The sequence below is a fragment of the Tenrec ecaudatus genome, chromosome 11, assembly GCF_050624435.1.
Source record: "Tenrec ecaudatus isolate mTenEca1 chromosome 11, mTenEca1.hap1, whole genome shotgun sequence".
NCBI lineage: Eukaryota > Metazoa > Chordata > Mammalia > Afrosoricida > Tenrecidae > Tenrec > Tenrec ecaudatus.
In genome coordinates, this window is record NC_134540.1 from 71,280,530 (window position 1) to 71,297,155 (window position 16,626).

The 16,626-nt window shown below is 48.7% G+C and overlaps 1 protein-coding gene across 1 annotated transcript in view; it reads right to left on the reverse strand.

Annotated features, from left to right (window-relative positions):
• Positions 1-16,626, reverse strand: part of TMEM131 (transmembrane protein 131) — a 190,163-nt gene that overhangs the window by 15,654 nt on the left and 157,883 nt on the right. Inside the window, exons 26-32 of the mRNA XM_075563195.1 lie at positions 11,970-12,121; positions 11,609-11,751; positions 10,637-10,823; positions 9,440-9,625; positions 8,538-8,696; positions 7,603-8,198; positions 2,014-2,189 (exon numbers count right to left, since the gene is read on the reverse strand). Of these exons, the coding sequence (XP_075419310.1) occupies positions 2,014-2,189; positions 7,603-8,198; positions 8,538-8,696; positions 9,440-9,625; positions 10,637-10,823; positions 11,609-11,751; positions 11,970-12,121 (1,599 nt within the window). The remainder of the gene's footprint in view (positions 1-2,013; positions 2,190-7,602; positions 8,199-8,537; positions 8,697-9,439; positions 9,626-10,636; positions 10,824-11,608; positions 11,752-11,969; positions 12,122-16,626) is intronic.

Genomic DNA, 16,626 nt, shown 5'->3' on the forward strand with positions numbered 1-16,626 from the left:
GAGTGAGCAGCACGGGCTCATCGGGGCCGAGCGCAGGGGACACACACTCAGCCAACAGCTGTGGGTGCTGGGGGAGTTCAACGCAGTTGGGAGCCCGGGCGGGGTAATGGGTACGTTCTGTGTGGCAATCTGCAACGTCCACAGCTTGAAGCTACCAGCCACTCTGCAGGAGAAAGGCAGGGCTCTTTACTCCCATCAACAGGCAGTCGCAGAAACGCACGGGGCAGTTCTACCCTCTCCTATAGGGTTGCTGTGCCCAACACCGACTCGATGGCAGGGAGTTTGGTGTTTTGGGTTTGTGGGGAGTTGTAAGCACGGGACAATAGGGCTATTGAACAGCTGTCCAGTCACACCGGTTCTGGCTCTGAGGGCAGCCCGGCTTTCAGCATGTCATCATGAGCTTACAGACGACACGCCAGGTCCGTCACACTGAGGGACGGTCCCGAGTGCCTGACCAGAGATCAGGCAGCGCAGCAGTTGCTGGCTGTATGGAATAGGAAGTACTTTGTGAACTGTAAGCGGCTTGAGGCAGAAGGCCTGGCTTTTGCTGTTGTTGTTCACTGCTGTTCCCAAGCCCCCCGCTCTTCAGAAACACCTGCTGTTTCTTTGAAGGGGTAGGGTGTAGGGTGAGGCTGGAGAAGACACGAGCTAGTTGGGAAGACAGTATTTCATACACGTGACCAGCCAGAAGGAAATGCAAGCGCAAAGCTACTCATGTCAGGAGGCGGCCGCTGCATGAATCACAGGTCCCCGGCAGGGGTGTCAAGGAGGAGGCGAGCTGTGTGTCTGTAAAGACGCACATGCCATGGAAGATGACAGCAGAAACAGGAGGTGCATGAGAGCGGCCCAGGTAGGCCAGTGGGTGCAGAGGAGGCTGGCGGTGGCCTCGGCTGGAGAGCAGGGGCCACTGACGAGAGCTAAGAGGCAAGAAAGGCAGAAAAGCAAGCGAGGGAAAGCGGCGCAGAGAGCCTGTGTCAGACCCTTCCCACGCGCACGCTGCTGTAACTGCCGAGCCCACACTCATGTCAGCAGGTGGCAACTGGCTTTTCTGAACCTACTGAAAAAGCGGTCTGTCAAGCACAGCCCTCCAAAGCCTGGCCACCTACTGTCCGAAGGGCGCACAGCGCCTCACGGCACATGTGAGGGCCCGCACAAGGAAAGGCAGCTAGATGCAAATTTCATCTTAGAAATGAATGTCTGCAGCTGGCACTCGGTATTCTTAAGGAGAGAATCCCTTAGGTCACTGGACTAAAATTGAAAAAGCGGGTTAACACGACAATCCTGGGTGCCAACATTAAGGGCTACCCGAGGATCGTTTACGCTTGAAATATCCTTATCTAGAAATAAAAATGTAAAAGTAGAATCACACCCTCCACTGTCTGCATATCACTTTTGCCTGACACCCTATGCCAGATTCCCAGCCCGTCCAACCCTCTATTGACTTAATGCCTAACATGATTTCTGATGCGAACGACCACGCGACATCAAATTTACTCCAGAAAGCAAGGCCTGCAGCTCGCAGTGTAGGTGTTCTTTCATCTCTAAGCTGAACTGAAAAACGGGGCAAAATGAAGATCTGAGGTGGGCGGGGTTCCCAGGTCCCACTGACCACTGAAGCCTGGACTCTTCTTCCCTGCCGCCACCCAAGGGCCTGCCCCCAACAAGTGCTGACAGTGCCACGCGATGGACCCGGCTCAGCACCCCTCGCTCCCTCTTCTGCTACGTAGATGCTGAGGTAAGCTCCACAAGGCAAGCGTATGGGCACTATTTCAGACAGTCCCCAGCTTCTAAGCAGTGCCTCCAACTTCTAGCTCTTTCGCTTTAGGGACAATGCTTCCAAAGCGTGCTTCCTTGAGGGAATTGAGGACTGCGCCCGCAAGCTCTGGCTCCTGCAGGACAGCTATGGAGCTGGGTGCGAGCAGGGCCTGTGCATATGTAAGCAGCCCATGGAAGTGGGCAGCACTGGCTATGAGGCAGCAATGTATCTCGTGCTCGGGGAGACCCCCGCCCCACCTCTCTGAGCAGTGGGTCTGTGTCTGGGTTGGAGGTCTCCGTGGTGGTGGAGGAGCTGTCGTCATCGGCCAGGGAGTCTTTCAGCTCGTCCTCCTGTGGCTTCCCCTTCCCTTTCCTCTCCTTCTCGTCTTGCTTCTTGGGGGTTTTCACCTTGCGTTGAAGAGACTTTCCTTTCCCTAAGAAAGAAAAGCGACGTCAAATAACTCTGGGTTTGTAAGAAAAAGGCTTTGGAGAGGCTCGGACTCTCTTCTGGTTAGTAAACATTTCTTTTCTCAACTTTCTTATTCAACGAAAGCTTATGGAGTCAGGTTTTGACTTTTTGATTAGAATATTTTCAAAACCCGACTTCATTTGCAGACAAAAATGCATCCAATTTAGTTGTGCAATTCAGTGAGTTTTGACACGTCTCTGGCTCCAGAACATTCTACTGTGCCTCAGAGGGTGTTTGGCTTTGAGAAGTCAAGGAGACTGGACATGAAAGCTAACCACACCTAAATCAAACCCCCTGTCACCGAGGCAACTCTGACTCAATGCTACCCTACAGGACAGAGCAGAGCTGCTCCTGTGGGTCTCCAAGACTCTAGAGCAGCGGTTCTCAGCCTTCCTCATGCCATGGCCCTTTCATACAGTTCCTCAGGTGGTGGTGACCCCACCATAACATTATTTTCATGGCTACTTCGTCACTGTCATTTTGCTACTGTGATGAATCGGGCGACCCCTGTGAAAGGGCTGTTCGACCCCCAGGTTGAGAACCACTGCTCTAAATCTTTCTGGGAGCAGAAAGCCTCGTTTTTCTCCCTCGGGACACCTGGGCTTCTTCTGAGGGGGTGGGTTCTGAGCCTGCTGTACTTTACAACAACCTTGGGCGTGAGTGTCCATTAAATACAACCGTCTGGCTTTTGACAGTACTGGCTGGGAACTGGACAGGGGTAGACTTCGAGAGAGGTGCTTTAGAAAGTTTTAAGTTAACCAGAATCACTAGTCTACAGAATTACCAGTTTTCTCTCTGTTCAGGATGCATCATTCCATTTCCTATATTTAAGTTCACTGATTCCACCTCCCCCCACATCTCCATTCAGCAGCCGAACCATTTGGTGAGCTCTGCATCGAGTGATTCTATCTAAAACGAGACAACCACCACCACCAAAACCCCACGGCCGGTGAGTTGATTCACACTATGGTGACCTGTCATTTTCAGTCCTAAAATTTTCACTTTATTCTTTATAGCTTCTATCTCTTTGCTCAGTCGGTCATTTTGTGTGTGCGCGTGTGTGTGACATCACATGTTTTGCGTGTGTGCATGGCTGCTCCCTGAGAAGTCCTGTGAGACCCCTGTCAGAACACCCCAGTCTCTCTCACCTCTGTGCTGGACTCATGGACGGTGCGTTGTGCTTGCACTTAGTCCGAGTTCTTCCTGATTTTTGGTATAAACGCTGATTTGAGACCCTCTGGGTGTGACGTTCTGGGGCTGGATGTGAGGTGTTAAGCCTCTGTCTTTGCTGGCTCTCTCGGACCCTGCTCCCAGGGGAAAGGGTGTGTGCCACCTCTTAACTGCCAGCTAGAAGTCCTGGTTCCCACTTACCCTCTTCTGATAGCCGAGGGCAGGAAGGCTTCTGGTTACTGCTGGACGGGGTTCCTCCACTGACTTCATCTCACTACGCTAAGAACCGGCTTTCTCAGACCAACAGAGGATGTGAGGGATCGAGATGTTGACAAATGTCCATACCTGACAACTGACCAATGGCGTATCCTGTTGCACTCAGAAAACAGAACGGACGGGTTACAGCACTAGGCAATGGTCTCACACTGCAAACAGACTAGTCACACAAGCAGGAGCCCTGCTGGTACAATGCTTAGGTAGGTGGCTACAAACTTAAGGATCTGTGATTTGAATCTACCAGCAGTTATGGAGGAGAAAAGACTGCTGCTCAGCTTCCAATCTGTTCCCACAAGGTCAGCGCCTAGGAAACCCCAGGGGAAGCTGTACTGTCATGTGGGGTCTCCTCAACGGCACACAATTACAACAAATTAATTACTTCCCTCCTTTGAGAACATCGGCAGAAAGCCAGGCTTCTACTCTGGAAAAAGCGTCTTGGAACTCACAGGGTTAGGTCTGCCCTGTCCTAGAAGGTTGCGATGGTTGGCACTGACTCGATGGCAGTGAGTCAGGAGCCCTCGTGGCAGATGGCTAAAGTGCTCAGCTGCTAAGCAAAAGACTGAAGGTTATACCATCTTGCTCAGCCAACACCCCCCTGGTGTTCTAACCCCGACTTTTGTGCTGCCTCTGTCCCGCAGAACTCCATCAATGCCTTAGTCCAACTACCCAGTCTCTGCTCTGGACCACTGGGAATGGCCCTCACCGAATCCAAGTCTCAATTCCTGCAGAATATCAGTCTTTAGAATTTAAAGCTATTTGAAATGTGACTATTCCAAGTGCTCTCCCATTTTTATTTCTGCCCTGCTGCGTCCCCATTCGGTCTCAGCAGATGGTTCTCATTTAGTACAAGCAAAAACTCCCCTAACTTCCCCTGTGGTGGGCACCTCTTCATCTCTCCACTCAATTGTACAAATCTCCCTCCTTTCACACAATCTGCTGCAAAACAGGGTCTCATCCTACTCCAGCTCCGTGGGTACTGCTTCTCCAAGTGCCTTTGTGCTTGTTTGCGTTGGAGAAAGGAGCATCCCGAAGGCTGAGGGGTGAAGAGTCAACCTGAGCTCAGTGTGGCTCCATATCCTTTCTTAGACCGAGTTCCTGCCAGGACACCAAAGTTCCCCAATGCCCCTCACCAGGTGTGTGAGAGCGGCATAGCTGGGTGAGGACAGGTTGCCCAGCACGCTGCCCTCAGCTCGACTGGCCTTTCGTCCTTGGACCGGAGATATGTTCAAGCATCACGCTTGTTATTTCAAAACGATAAATGCTTTCTCTCTTGTTAAAAATTGGACAACACAGACACACGGGTAAAAGCACGAATGTGCCATTGCACTCCCTCCCACTGCTCCACAGACACCACAGCAGCGGCCACTGACAAGAGTGGGGTGTGACGGCCTCGCACAGCCATGGCAGCTTGGTTTTCAGTCCTATAGTTTCACAGAAACTGTCCGCTTCAAGGTCATAGACCGTCCTAACTGCCAGCGTCTGTGCGGCACCGTCTGACCGTGCTGGGCCATGCTAATCACACCGTCTACCTGCTTTCTGCTGCGCTGTCGTCTGCTGAGCTTCCCATAAGCCTTGCCCTCGGGACCCTGCCTTTCCTTAGCCCTTTGCCCATCCTACTTCTCACCCTCAAACCAAGAGTCGAGCAGTCACCTGTACTGGGACGCTCCACAGCCACAGTCAGACTCAAAGGCAGTTCCCGCCATGCCAAGTCTCAATTCCTACCGACAGTCATAGTAGTCGTTGCCCCCGCTGAGAAGAGCATTAGCAACCATTGTCAGGGCAAGCAGATGGGGGCTGAGAGGCAAATGCCTCCAGAGTTAAGTTAATGTGTGGACCAGCCTGGATTCAATCATGGCCTCCTGACAGGAAGCAGAGCCTGGCTCCTGCCCTCGACACCACCCTGCCTCCCGACTAGAGACAGACTGGCCATGACACTGCTTCTGTTGGGAATGAGATGGAGTCACTGAGGACTGGCTGTGCTCGGCTCAGGGTCCTCTGCAGCTCTGAGATCAATGCCTACTTTTAATGTTCATTTAAAAGACTGTTTCTATCTGTCATGGTATACTTCCACAAAGACGTTTACTGAAGAACAGAAAAAACAATAAAGATCCTGGCTGCTTCCTTCTTTCCAAAATAGCCGTGGAGGGAAGGATAAGTGGAGTAGCTTGTGACCCCTGGGGTCCCTCGTGGGCTCCGGAATCACCAATACTGTAACTCCCAAGCTCCATCAATAGCTCTGGCTAGGGCAACTCTAGGACCACTGTAAAAATTTAAAAAACCAAAAAACACTTTTACTTCAAAATTTAATTTCTAGATAAATGACTCTAAAAACAGAAATGGACCCAGCAAACTGACAGTAGATGAGTATCGTACACTCGAGAGACGCGGCACGTAACCTTACTGCCAAATTCTTCCCTTGTGGTATGGATAAACTAAGACAACCCACGCCTTCTCCTATGAAGTCCGTTCTGACTGATGGCAACTGTACAGGACAGAGCACTGCCCCTGTGGGCTTCCGAGGCTGTGGGTCTTTAGGGCATGGACAGCCTCGTCTTTGTTCCAGGGAGTCTCCAGTGGGGTCAAACTGCTGACCCTGCTCCTGGGATAATGAGAGTATGCATTTATTTTAATCAATCAATTAATTAATTACTCTACATTTATTTTATTCATGTTCCTAACAAGGCCAAAATATATAACCTGATCTAATACAAAGGGAAACTTTAAGCTTTCACTTTATATTACTATAAAAATTACCCTAAAATCTGTAAGCTCTATTACTAAGGGGTTAGCAAGAAAAAAAAATTCTGTCAAAATCAATCAATAGTGAAGACATTTTAGTGCTTTATATATGGCAATGCAGGCCATTCCTGGGGAATTCTGCAGGCCTAGGTGCCACATTGTGGGGAGCAGGGTGTCCTAGGTCTCTGGCTGTCAATGAAGGCACAGCCTCCCCGGGGGTCAGTGTGAGAGTAGAACACTGTGTGTTCGCATGGCTGCCGCACAGGGAGAGGGGAGGCTGCGAAGACAAAAGATGGAAACAACCAGAAGCCGGCTGGCTCCTCCTCTTCCCACTTTGGCTCCCACGGCCCCCACCTCCGGGTATCCATGCCCCTGTGGCCCAAGCACACTGTACAAGCGTTAGGCTGCCACTTCCAGGATTAGGATATTCAAGAAGGTGACTTCTGCTACCATGTCTTCCCTCTCCCTGTCTGTCCCATTTGTTCCGATGAAGCCAACCATCACACTGTGAGCTCAGTCTAGCCAGCACGTTCAATCACAGGCGAGGAAGAACTGAATCCAGGTAGCCACAGGAATGACTGGAGGCGGGTCCACCTGGGGGAGCCACACATCCCTGCTCAGTGGCACCTCGATTCTTGGCCATAGGAACAGTGAGGGTCGACGTGCTACTGTTCTCAAGTTTCTAGGTCAAGGAACAATGTGTTGCTCAGATAATCGAGTCTACAGCGCTCCAAGGGCCACATGGCCAAGCTTTCTCAGCTCTGAGAGTCACACACGGCTGTCACCTCTCAGCTCTGCCAGTGCTGGCTGAGCTCCAGTAAGACTTCATTTATAAAAATAGCTCCGTTCTGGTCTGCTGGCTACAGTTGTCCAGCCTCTCCTCTAAAGCAAAGATTGATTTTTGAATGAAAAAGCAAGTAATATCCAAAATCACAGGCAGTTGAAAGGAAAATAGATTTCCAACCAACTGCTGAATCTGGTGAGCAATCTAGGACAACGGCCACCATTCATGACAAGCGGGTATTGATGTTTGCATTTTGAGAGAGATGTTGAATCCCAATATAGGAGACAAACTTGAGCCAGCAGAGTAGCTAATCAATCAACTGTTGCCCGCACCTACGATCACAACAGCCTGTGCTTGCTGGGGCTTTCTCCCACTTCTCGTTTGGCCGGCAGTATGAGCAGAGGATTACCTTTGTTTTTTGATAATGGCGACGGAGGCTGCTCTGTAAACACTTCCAGGGGTGGGGAGTCGTGGTGGTCGAAGTCTTTGTCCATGGCTTCTATGAGACTGGTGATGTCCGAGTCCTCTGAGCTGTGCCTTGTGCTGCTGACACGTTCAGGGTGGGACGGGTGTGCGAGGGGGGCGGGGGACAGTCTCTCAGGCTGCGGCTCCGGCTGGTGAGGCACTGGCGGTGGCGGGGGTGGGGAGTGCTGCTCCAGCGTGCTGTGGACATGGTGCTGGCTGCTCTGCTGGCTCTGTTTGGCCCCTCTGGACTTTCTGCCTGCCGTATGGCCCTGGGCCGCAGAGTTTGAATCGAAGACCAGGGGGCTTGTCTTGCTAGCTGACTGGGAGGAAGCTGCTTGTGCAGAAGTCCTGCTTGAGGTACTTGAGCTGTTTTTGGATCTGACGCTTTCCACGTCAGCTGAGTTTCTACTGCTGTGGCTGCTGTGTGGATGGCCTGGTGTGCCGCACTGCTTGTGACCCCCTGCACCGGGTCTCGATGCCGGGCCGCCTGCTCCACAGAAGCCGCGGCCGTGACCGGGGTCACAGCCGAGTGTGTTCAAGCTGGAAAAAAGCGCAATTGCAGATTAGTACAAAGCAACCTACCAAGTCCAACATGCACTGCCATGGGAAGAAAGGATGGCTTTGGTAATCCCAGTCTGCTCGACTTGAAGACCCCTGCGTTGCGGCAGTGACAGGAACCAAGCCTATGCTCGCTCTCACCAATGTAACAAGCACTGCTCTGAGCTCAGAGTTCGGGGAGCGGGGGGCACCCGGGGTATGGGAAGAGGTGAGAGAATTAGAGGGGTTTCTTTTCCTCCCAGAGGAGAAAAGAGTAACCGTGTTATTACATTAGCCAAAGCGGTGCCTCCTAGAGAATCTATTTCAAGCTTGTGAACATACTTTCCTTCGGATGAAATGCCAACGATTCTCCTGAGATCAAATGGCCTGCCCACGTCGAAGGGTGGGTTGGAGGCCTCAAAGGACAGTCGCCTCCGAAATGGCTCCCAGATCCCTTGAGCTTCCAAGTAGGCTGTTCCAATGACCAACAGAAAGAGGGCGCTGCAGGGATACAGGGTTGGAGAATGAAGTCTCGTTTGTTAGTGCAAGAGTTACAAAACTGGAAACCTTTCAAAAGCCAACACCAGAGCGCCTCTTGGCGAAGTACAGTGTGACACAGTAAACAAAACAACAAGAAGCATGTGACACTTTTTTGGGCTGGCAACATTAAAGTTTCAGAGATGAAAGTCTACACACTAAATAAATAGAAAAGGCCCCTTCCCCGGGGGCTTCCGGAGCACAGGTCACTGCTGGTGTCAGGAGAGACCCAGACGGTGCTTTCTCTGCTTTTAGTTTCAACTCTTCCCTGTAAGGTGTGGAGGAACTATGCAAACTAAAAGAGAGTACATCTGTCTCAAAGTGTGCAAAGAAATATACGGGGGGAAATAAAAAGGACAAAGATGCTGATTCAAAAAAACAAACCTGCTCATCAGCTTCACACTCCTTAGGCATGCTTCAAGAGGAAGACACTATTAAGCTGAGTAAATTTTATACTACACCTAAGTCAAGTGACTTCACCTGGTGGTTATTTGAGTTATTAAAAACTTCACACAGTCTTCCCGATATGAGCGAATGGGCACTGACACGCGTTATTTGTCTTTGCAGACGTGGTGCAAGCACGGTGGCTGTCTGCGCCAACATGGCAGCCGGACGAAGGCCTGGCACGGTTTCGCTCACTGGAGCAGTGACAGGCCCGCCGTGACAAATGACAGGTGACGACCAACCTCGTCAGAAGGCACACGCACCTCATTATTCCTGAGATGATGATGTACAGAGCCAGTTCCCAGTTGGGCCTCGGTAGGGCTTCTGCACAGGTGGCTAACATATGGTATGGAAGGGATGCGTTCAAAATAAAGATAAACTCCGAGCCGCTTGTCGTTATAAACTTCAGTTCTCGAATAACTCTAGAAGCCGTGAAATCAGGAGTAAACCTAATACACATGATGGTAGCGAGACAAAGTATTAAAAACAAACACAAGCAGCTTAATTATAATATTAGTCCTAAGAACTTTTGGAACATAACACAGAATTTTAGAATCTGATACTTTTACTAAATTCCCTCATAAAATTACTAATAGGAACAACTATATTCCGCGAATAATTGGAGAAATTACATAAAAGAACACAAATACACTTTGCATATTATTACTAATTCAGTGCTTCTTTGCATTCCTTCCTCCGTTATCTGAATGCACACTCTTCTTGCAGACCACCCGCCAGCTCACACGGTTTTCCTCAGACCACCCTCGTCCTAGGGATCATCTCCGCGTCTGCCGCAGCACTGCTTTATTGTCACGTCATGGCGACTGAGTGCTCCCAATGGAATCTGTCACTGCTGGGGGAAATCGGCCTTCCCTCACTGCACCTGTAAGTGGCACACTTTACCAGGGATAAGGCAGCTACGCATTCAGTAACTGTCCATTGAAGACCATGCAATCGGTACTCAATTAAGGGGTAGGGATTATATTTACTACATAAGCCTTTTTCAGTTAATTGTGAAGTAGGCTCCAGCTATTACTGATATACACATTCTGTCTTCTCACCAAAATATTACGTGTTATTATAACATAAAACAGGGTACATTCATGATACAAGTCTCTGGTATGTTGTGAAACAGTCTGAGTTTACAGTCAATTCCCTTACCAACATTTTATGCGTTAATGTAAGTCTGGAAATAATTCTGAAACTGGCTCCTAAGATGATCTGATCCACTTTGGAGACAGAGGTAGCTTTCCAACCTTGATTATTTTTTGATATATGAAGAAATATCTTAACCAGAGATGAAGTAAAGAGTAGTCAAATGAATATATTATGGTGTCTTTTTTAAAAGACATTTTGATTTTTCAAATATGAAAATTTACCTTTATATGGAGCTTGGGCAACTCCCATAAAAAATTAGTGAGAAGCCAGTGACTCATCATGTCTCACAGGAAAATACTTACAATATAATGATGTCCTTAGAAGCATTGGCACTTAGTGTGAACTCTTGACAATTAACAACTTTAAAGCCGTATCCCTCACAGGAGGAGCCACTGATTTCTATGGCTTCTACGTGGATTTGCAGCTGTCCTGTGTTCTCAACTTTAAATGTTCTTTTCAATGTGAAATTTGGTTCTCTTAGTTTTAAAGCTAAAGGAAAAAAAAAAAGAGGACTCGGTATAGATCTTGCCATCATGTGATCCCAAGCCAAATGTCAGTACATTACTTATGAACACCCAGGTGTCAGAGATCCCAAGCACCCCCACACCCTAAAGATCAGTGCTGCCCAGATTCCATCAGCAAATCCATTTTTAAAGAACATGTCTTTTTAGCTAGAAACGGTGAAATGATGCTTTAGGTTTCCTACTTACAGTAAGCCAGCTAAGGTATACATGGAACACTGATACTGTAAATCTCTTTAAAGAGGCAAATCAAGCCCTCTGAGTAGGTCTGAAAACAAGACAGGGAGTTCCCTTAAAATCTTAGGCATTCAAATCACCAGGTCAAGAAATTCCCTTAAAATCTTAGGCATTCAAATCACTAGGTCAAGAAGGGGACAATATTACCAGAGAGGCATATATACCTTAGAATCATCAACTACTTGAGATCACAGGGGCAGTACGTACCCAAGGTCAAGGTTCAGACAGCGTAGGAAAGAGGGAGGAATGGCAACATGACACAGAGGGAGGAGACGGGCTAAGGGATGTTACACTGTGGGGACTGCTATCAGTGACATCAAACAAAGTACGCATGAACTGGGGAGTGGGAAATTGATGCGCTTTGTAAACTTCCAGTAATTTGCGTTAAAAAATTAAAAAGTAACTTAGGCATTCATTCACCACGTCACATGCGCACGAGAGGAAATTAGATTGCTTTGGGAATCGTTTCGCACAAGTGATAAGATTTGTGCTCTTAGAACTGCCGTCAGTACTCACTCTCTGTGCAGTCTTTCAGCAGTGCTTCTGTGATTTTAAAGCGTAGCGAGCTCCCAGGGCCTGGCAGCTTGCCGGCCACTCGCAAGCTCTCCGTGGTCCCATGCCCTTGCACCATCACGGCGTCCATCACGGTCAGGTTGTTTCTAGGCAGGGGGAAAAATCACAGCGTTTCCTCCAGCTGACTATGTACCACCTTGTGATGCACAATTTCTCCTGTAGTTTTTTATGACGTCCATTAAATGGGAGGTTAGGTGGGCTGGACAAGTACATACCTTGTTTTACAAACAGGATCCGCCCACTCAATCGTCTGTAAACAAATCAAGGATTGCGCTGTGAGCAGCGCACGTGAGCTCACACCTACCTGACTATGATGAGTGAAGAGACAGTTCTGTTGTGAGTTGGAGTAAACTTGACTTTGACAGATGTCTTCTCCCCGGGCTTTAAGATGAGGTTCAAAATGAAATGCCGAGAGAGGCCCTCTGTAAACCCTGTCGGACTCTGCAGTGGAAGAGCCTTAAATCATGGGGCAAATAAATCGGAGTCGTTAATAACATTCTCTGAAAAATTGTTTCTCTTTATCCCCATCACAGTACAATATAGTTTCCCAAATCGATTAATATGTAAGCAATTTTTATTCCTTCTGATGTAGACACTGGCTAGCTAGATAGCTGAGCTGGGTCACCAGGGGTGACCCTCTCTATTCTGCATTAAGACCAAGCAGCCTGGTCTCTTCTGCAACCCGCATCCTCATGGCGTTTGCTTGGGTTCATCAAACACACCGCTACTGAGTGGATGCCGACTCCGACCGAGCCTGTCAGACGGGGGAGAGCGGTACGAGGCTGGAAGTCTCAAATGTGAGTAGAGCGCCTTGGTTTCGAGCTGCTGAATATGCTACCAAGGCTCCTCCGTGCTTTGGTGTAGAGGCTTTTATTTTTTACCGTCAACATCTTGAAGTACAGTGCACAAGGAGCAAAGTTTGGGCACAAAGTTAACCTGAGGGTAAATAACAGCCAGCACCTGAACTCCTACTTCTGGTGCACATCCCGACACTGCTTCCCAGCCTCTCACTGACGGTAACCAAGGCCTCTGGCTTTCCTGACTGCTGGAATAGCCTACACGAGCTACAGTCCTGAGGCGTCCTCTTGGACCCCGAGCCGTGAAAAAACTGGTTTCTACAAGTCGCTGTTGAGTCAGACCCTGGTCTGGTAAGCTAGTCACGTCTGCTTGCACTGGCCCTGGCTTTAGAGGAGAAAGCACAAACGCGAGAGAGTGCTAGATGTTTATCTTGGCCTTTGACTTCTGGATGGTCACTCGGGTTGATGTTCCTGTCAATCAAGTTAGCGGCCTTCTCTTATTTTTATGAAGGACGCTTGGTTTTTACTACTAGGATCTTCAGGCAGTATCGACGAGATGGCAGGGAGTTGAGTGAACACTGTACAAGTGCCTCCTGAGTGTGACTCGATAGGACAGGGCAGGGGTAGCCTGTGTGGAGGGATTGCTGCTACTGATCGGAGTCCTCATCCCAGTAGTCTGTGGTTGCCTGGACTGCGGGGCCACCTTTGAGGCAACCTGGCCATGCAGCACACCCTCTTTCCATAAGAATCAAGATGCCACTTGACTTTTCGCGGTGTCGACATCTGCACGAATGGTCGGCAAAAGCAATGGCGGGCAAAATGGCCGACTGCTTCCATTGGCGGTGGTATCAAGTGCTCCTCGTAACCAGTGCACAAACAAGCCCGTGAGCAAGCAGGACTCAACCTCGCCAGCCTCGAGCACACGTCTGCCTAACGTTCTGGGTGACAAAACCATAACGATGCCTAGAGCCCTTCCAGGGCACACGGAAGGGCTGGGCCGGCCTGGAGAGGCTGCTGTGTGAGGTGCTCGCTGCCCTCGATGTCTTTCAGGGACATGTTCATATCAAAAGGATGCTGGCAGCCCGTCTATGACCATTCAGATCTGGGTATCTGGCAGACATTTCACAAACATTCACTGAGTCTATCTCTTTCAGGAAAATAATGGAAGCACTTGGTGACAATGATAAACTAGAGCAAAACATTCTGAAAACAACGTTCACTGTGGTGAGCTCGACATCTTCCTAAAACTTAAGCGAGCACTTTGATGAGATGGATGGCTGCAACGACGAGCAGGACGTAAAACATTGCGCAGCGAAGTGCGTCAACATGCAGGTCTACGCATCTGCCGGTAGGTGAGCCACAATTTTCTAAATGACTGCTGCAGGGTGCTACAACATTTTTCAGGGGGGAGAGGTACTGTACATACTCATGTATAAGCCAAGTTTTTCAGCACATTTTAAATGCCGTTTTGTGGGTAAGATTAGGTGCCTCGGCTGATATTCGTGTTGGCTTATACTCAAGTAGATACGGTAAATGAATTTTAGTGTAATAACGTAAACATTCATTGTTAAATGATTTCAGATTCCACAGTGTGGCTAACTTAACAGACTGCCACACTTTAAGTTTTGGTGTAGTGCCAAAGCAGAATACTCATAATTAATTGAAAGCTAATTAAGATACGCCTCGGTTTTCCAAATACACGGCTGTGTCAGGTCAGATTTTCTTAATACAAACAACCTCAAAACCAAACCTGTTGTCACTGAGTCAATTCTCATTGGACAGAGCGGAACCACCCGGTGGGGTTTCCAAAGCTCTGACCTTTACAGAAGCAGACCGCGACATCTCTCTCCTGCTGTGGGACTGGTGGGTTTCAGTGACTGACCTTTCAGTTAATAGTGCAGCTCTTACACTGCTGCCGCAGCACGCCCTGTCTGTTCTTTCTTAAGGCACTTCAAACAAAACAACCCATCAGGATCGACTGAATGCAGAGCATATAGGAGAATTCCACTCTCTGTGAAGTCAGAGAAGCCCGGGTGGCATAGTGGGTTGTTCACTGGCTGCCAATAGAAAGGTCAGCAGTTTGAAACCACCAGCCACATCATGGGAGAAAGAGGAGGCCTTCTACTCCCCTAAAGGGTCATGGTCTCAGACACCCACAGGGGCTGTTCTGTCTGGTGAGTCGCTGAGTGGGAACTGACTCCATGGCAGTGAGTTTGGTTTGCAAAAATGTAATAGGACACTCCTTTTTCAATAGCCATTTCTCATTAAAGTGTTATCTATGCTAACTGGAAGGGGCTAATTATCATTTTAATTGAATTAATAAAAATACCAAGATCTCACTTTTAATTTTTAATATGGTAAATATTGACAGAAAGAACCTACATAAGCGAAAACAAAAAAGACTCTTGAGGTCCGTAATAAGTTTTAAGATATGAGTCCTGAGAACAAGTATTTTGAGGATCAATGTCATAACATTACAGAGAACGGGGATAGCATTTATCCTCAGCTCAGAGTAGGACCTCCTACAGAATTCCTTAATTAGAATAAATTTGAGGTCAGGAGTATTCTTGCTCATCTTACGGAGCCTACCTAGGCAAGTACTTGTATTCAATATAGTAAGAGGTAAACCTTAAGTTTTACTTCTGCATACATACAGTAACTCTATGGGTTATGAGACGCCCAACTAAATCCCCTGCCTTGGAGTGCATGCCGACTCATAGCGACCCTAGAGGACAGGGTAGAACTGCCCCTGTGAGTTTGTTATGCTTCCTGCTCGCTCTCTGGAATGCTCTTACTTCCCAGTACCTGTTAGTAGTTAAAGAAGTCTCAGCCCAAGCGACATTTTTCAAAGAGGACTGCCTTGCTTTTTCTTTTCATACTATTTGAGATTAGCTTGGTAACTCAGTGGCTTACATGTACGTTGTATCCCTGCCCAATTCCAGTGTTCAGACGGTCAGAGTGGAGGCTCTCGCTTTCTCGCTCACTCACTGCTCTAGCCTCTGTGCCTACAAACCGTGACCAACATATTCAACAATATGAAACACAGATTATAGCAATCTTGTCTACAGCCACATTTGTACACGTACCTATAAATCACAAACAGATTTTTGGGAGAAAATATACACTCACAATTATTTTCTTAGGCAAAATTGACCTACAGATGGACTTATAAAGACACACAAAAAGAATTATTCTATCAAGGTTTAGCTGAAGCAAACCTTATAGATTAAAACACAAAGCCAAGGAAAAGCATACAACTATTTCAAGAAACATAGAACAACTGGTTCCACAAGGCTGGTTCAGCAATCCCAGCCAGCAGCACAGGAGCCCTGGTGGATCAAGGGTGAAGAGCTTGGCTGCCCCCAGGAGGGTGGGCACCCCGGGCCCATCCAGCCCGGGAATCTGCTCAGCTTAGAGCTTAGATGACGGCCTAGAAAGGTAGTTATACTGCTACATTGGGTCACTGTGAGTAAAAATACGGACTCACTGGCACCTAGAAATAATGTCAACAAGGAGTGACAAGGAGGCCCTAGGCCGCACACGTGGCTAAGTGTTCAACAACCAGCCAAAGGGTTGATGGTTCGAACCTATGCAGAGGAGCCCGGTGATGTGCTTGTGAAAGGTCACAGCCTCAAAAACCCTAAGGAGAGGGGCCATGCGTTGGGATCCAACAACAACCACCAGCAGCAGCAGCTACGTAGCACAAACGGGAAGGACGAGGGCTGCGGAATGCGAGAGAAGTAGACTTGAATTCCAGCCTGGCAGTCTATCACAGGTGGGACCACAGGCAAATTCCTTCCTGCTTCAGGCTGGTTATTTCCCGATCTATAAAACAAGGAGAGGCGCTTCTCTTGGGGCGCCTAGGGATTGCTCACAGAATACTGGAGAGGTTCTGCAATACCGTCACTAAGTACTGAAAGAGCACTTCGCATTGCCTTCCTCTTCCAGGCCCTGCACGCTACTCGTGGCCTAGTGAGCCACAGACTGACTTAGTCAATGGACACTCACTGAAAATCCCACACCCACTGCCACCGAGTCCAGTCCAACCCACAGCGGCACTACACAGGGACTGTGAGGCCTAAACGCCTCCGCTTTCTCTTGCGGAGTGGCTGGTGGGCTTCAACCTTGCAGTTAGTAACCCAAGACCTAACCCACAGCACCACT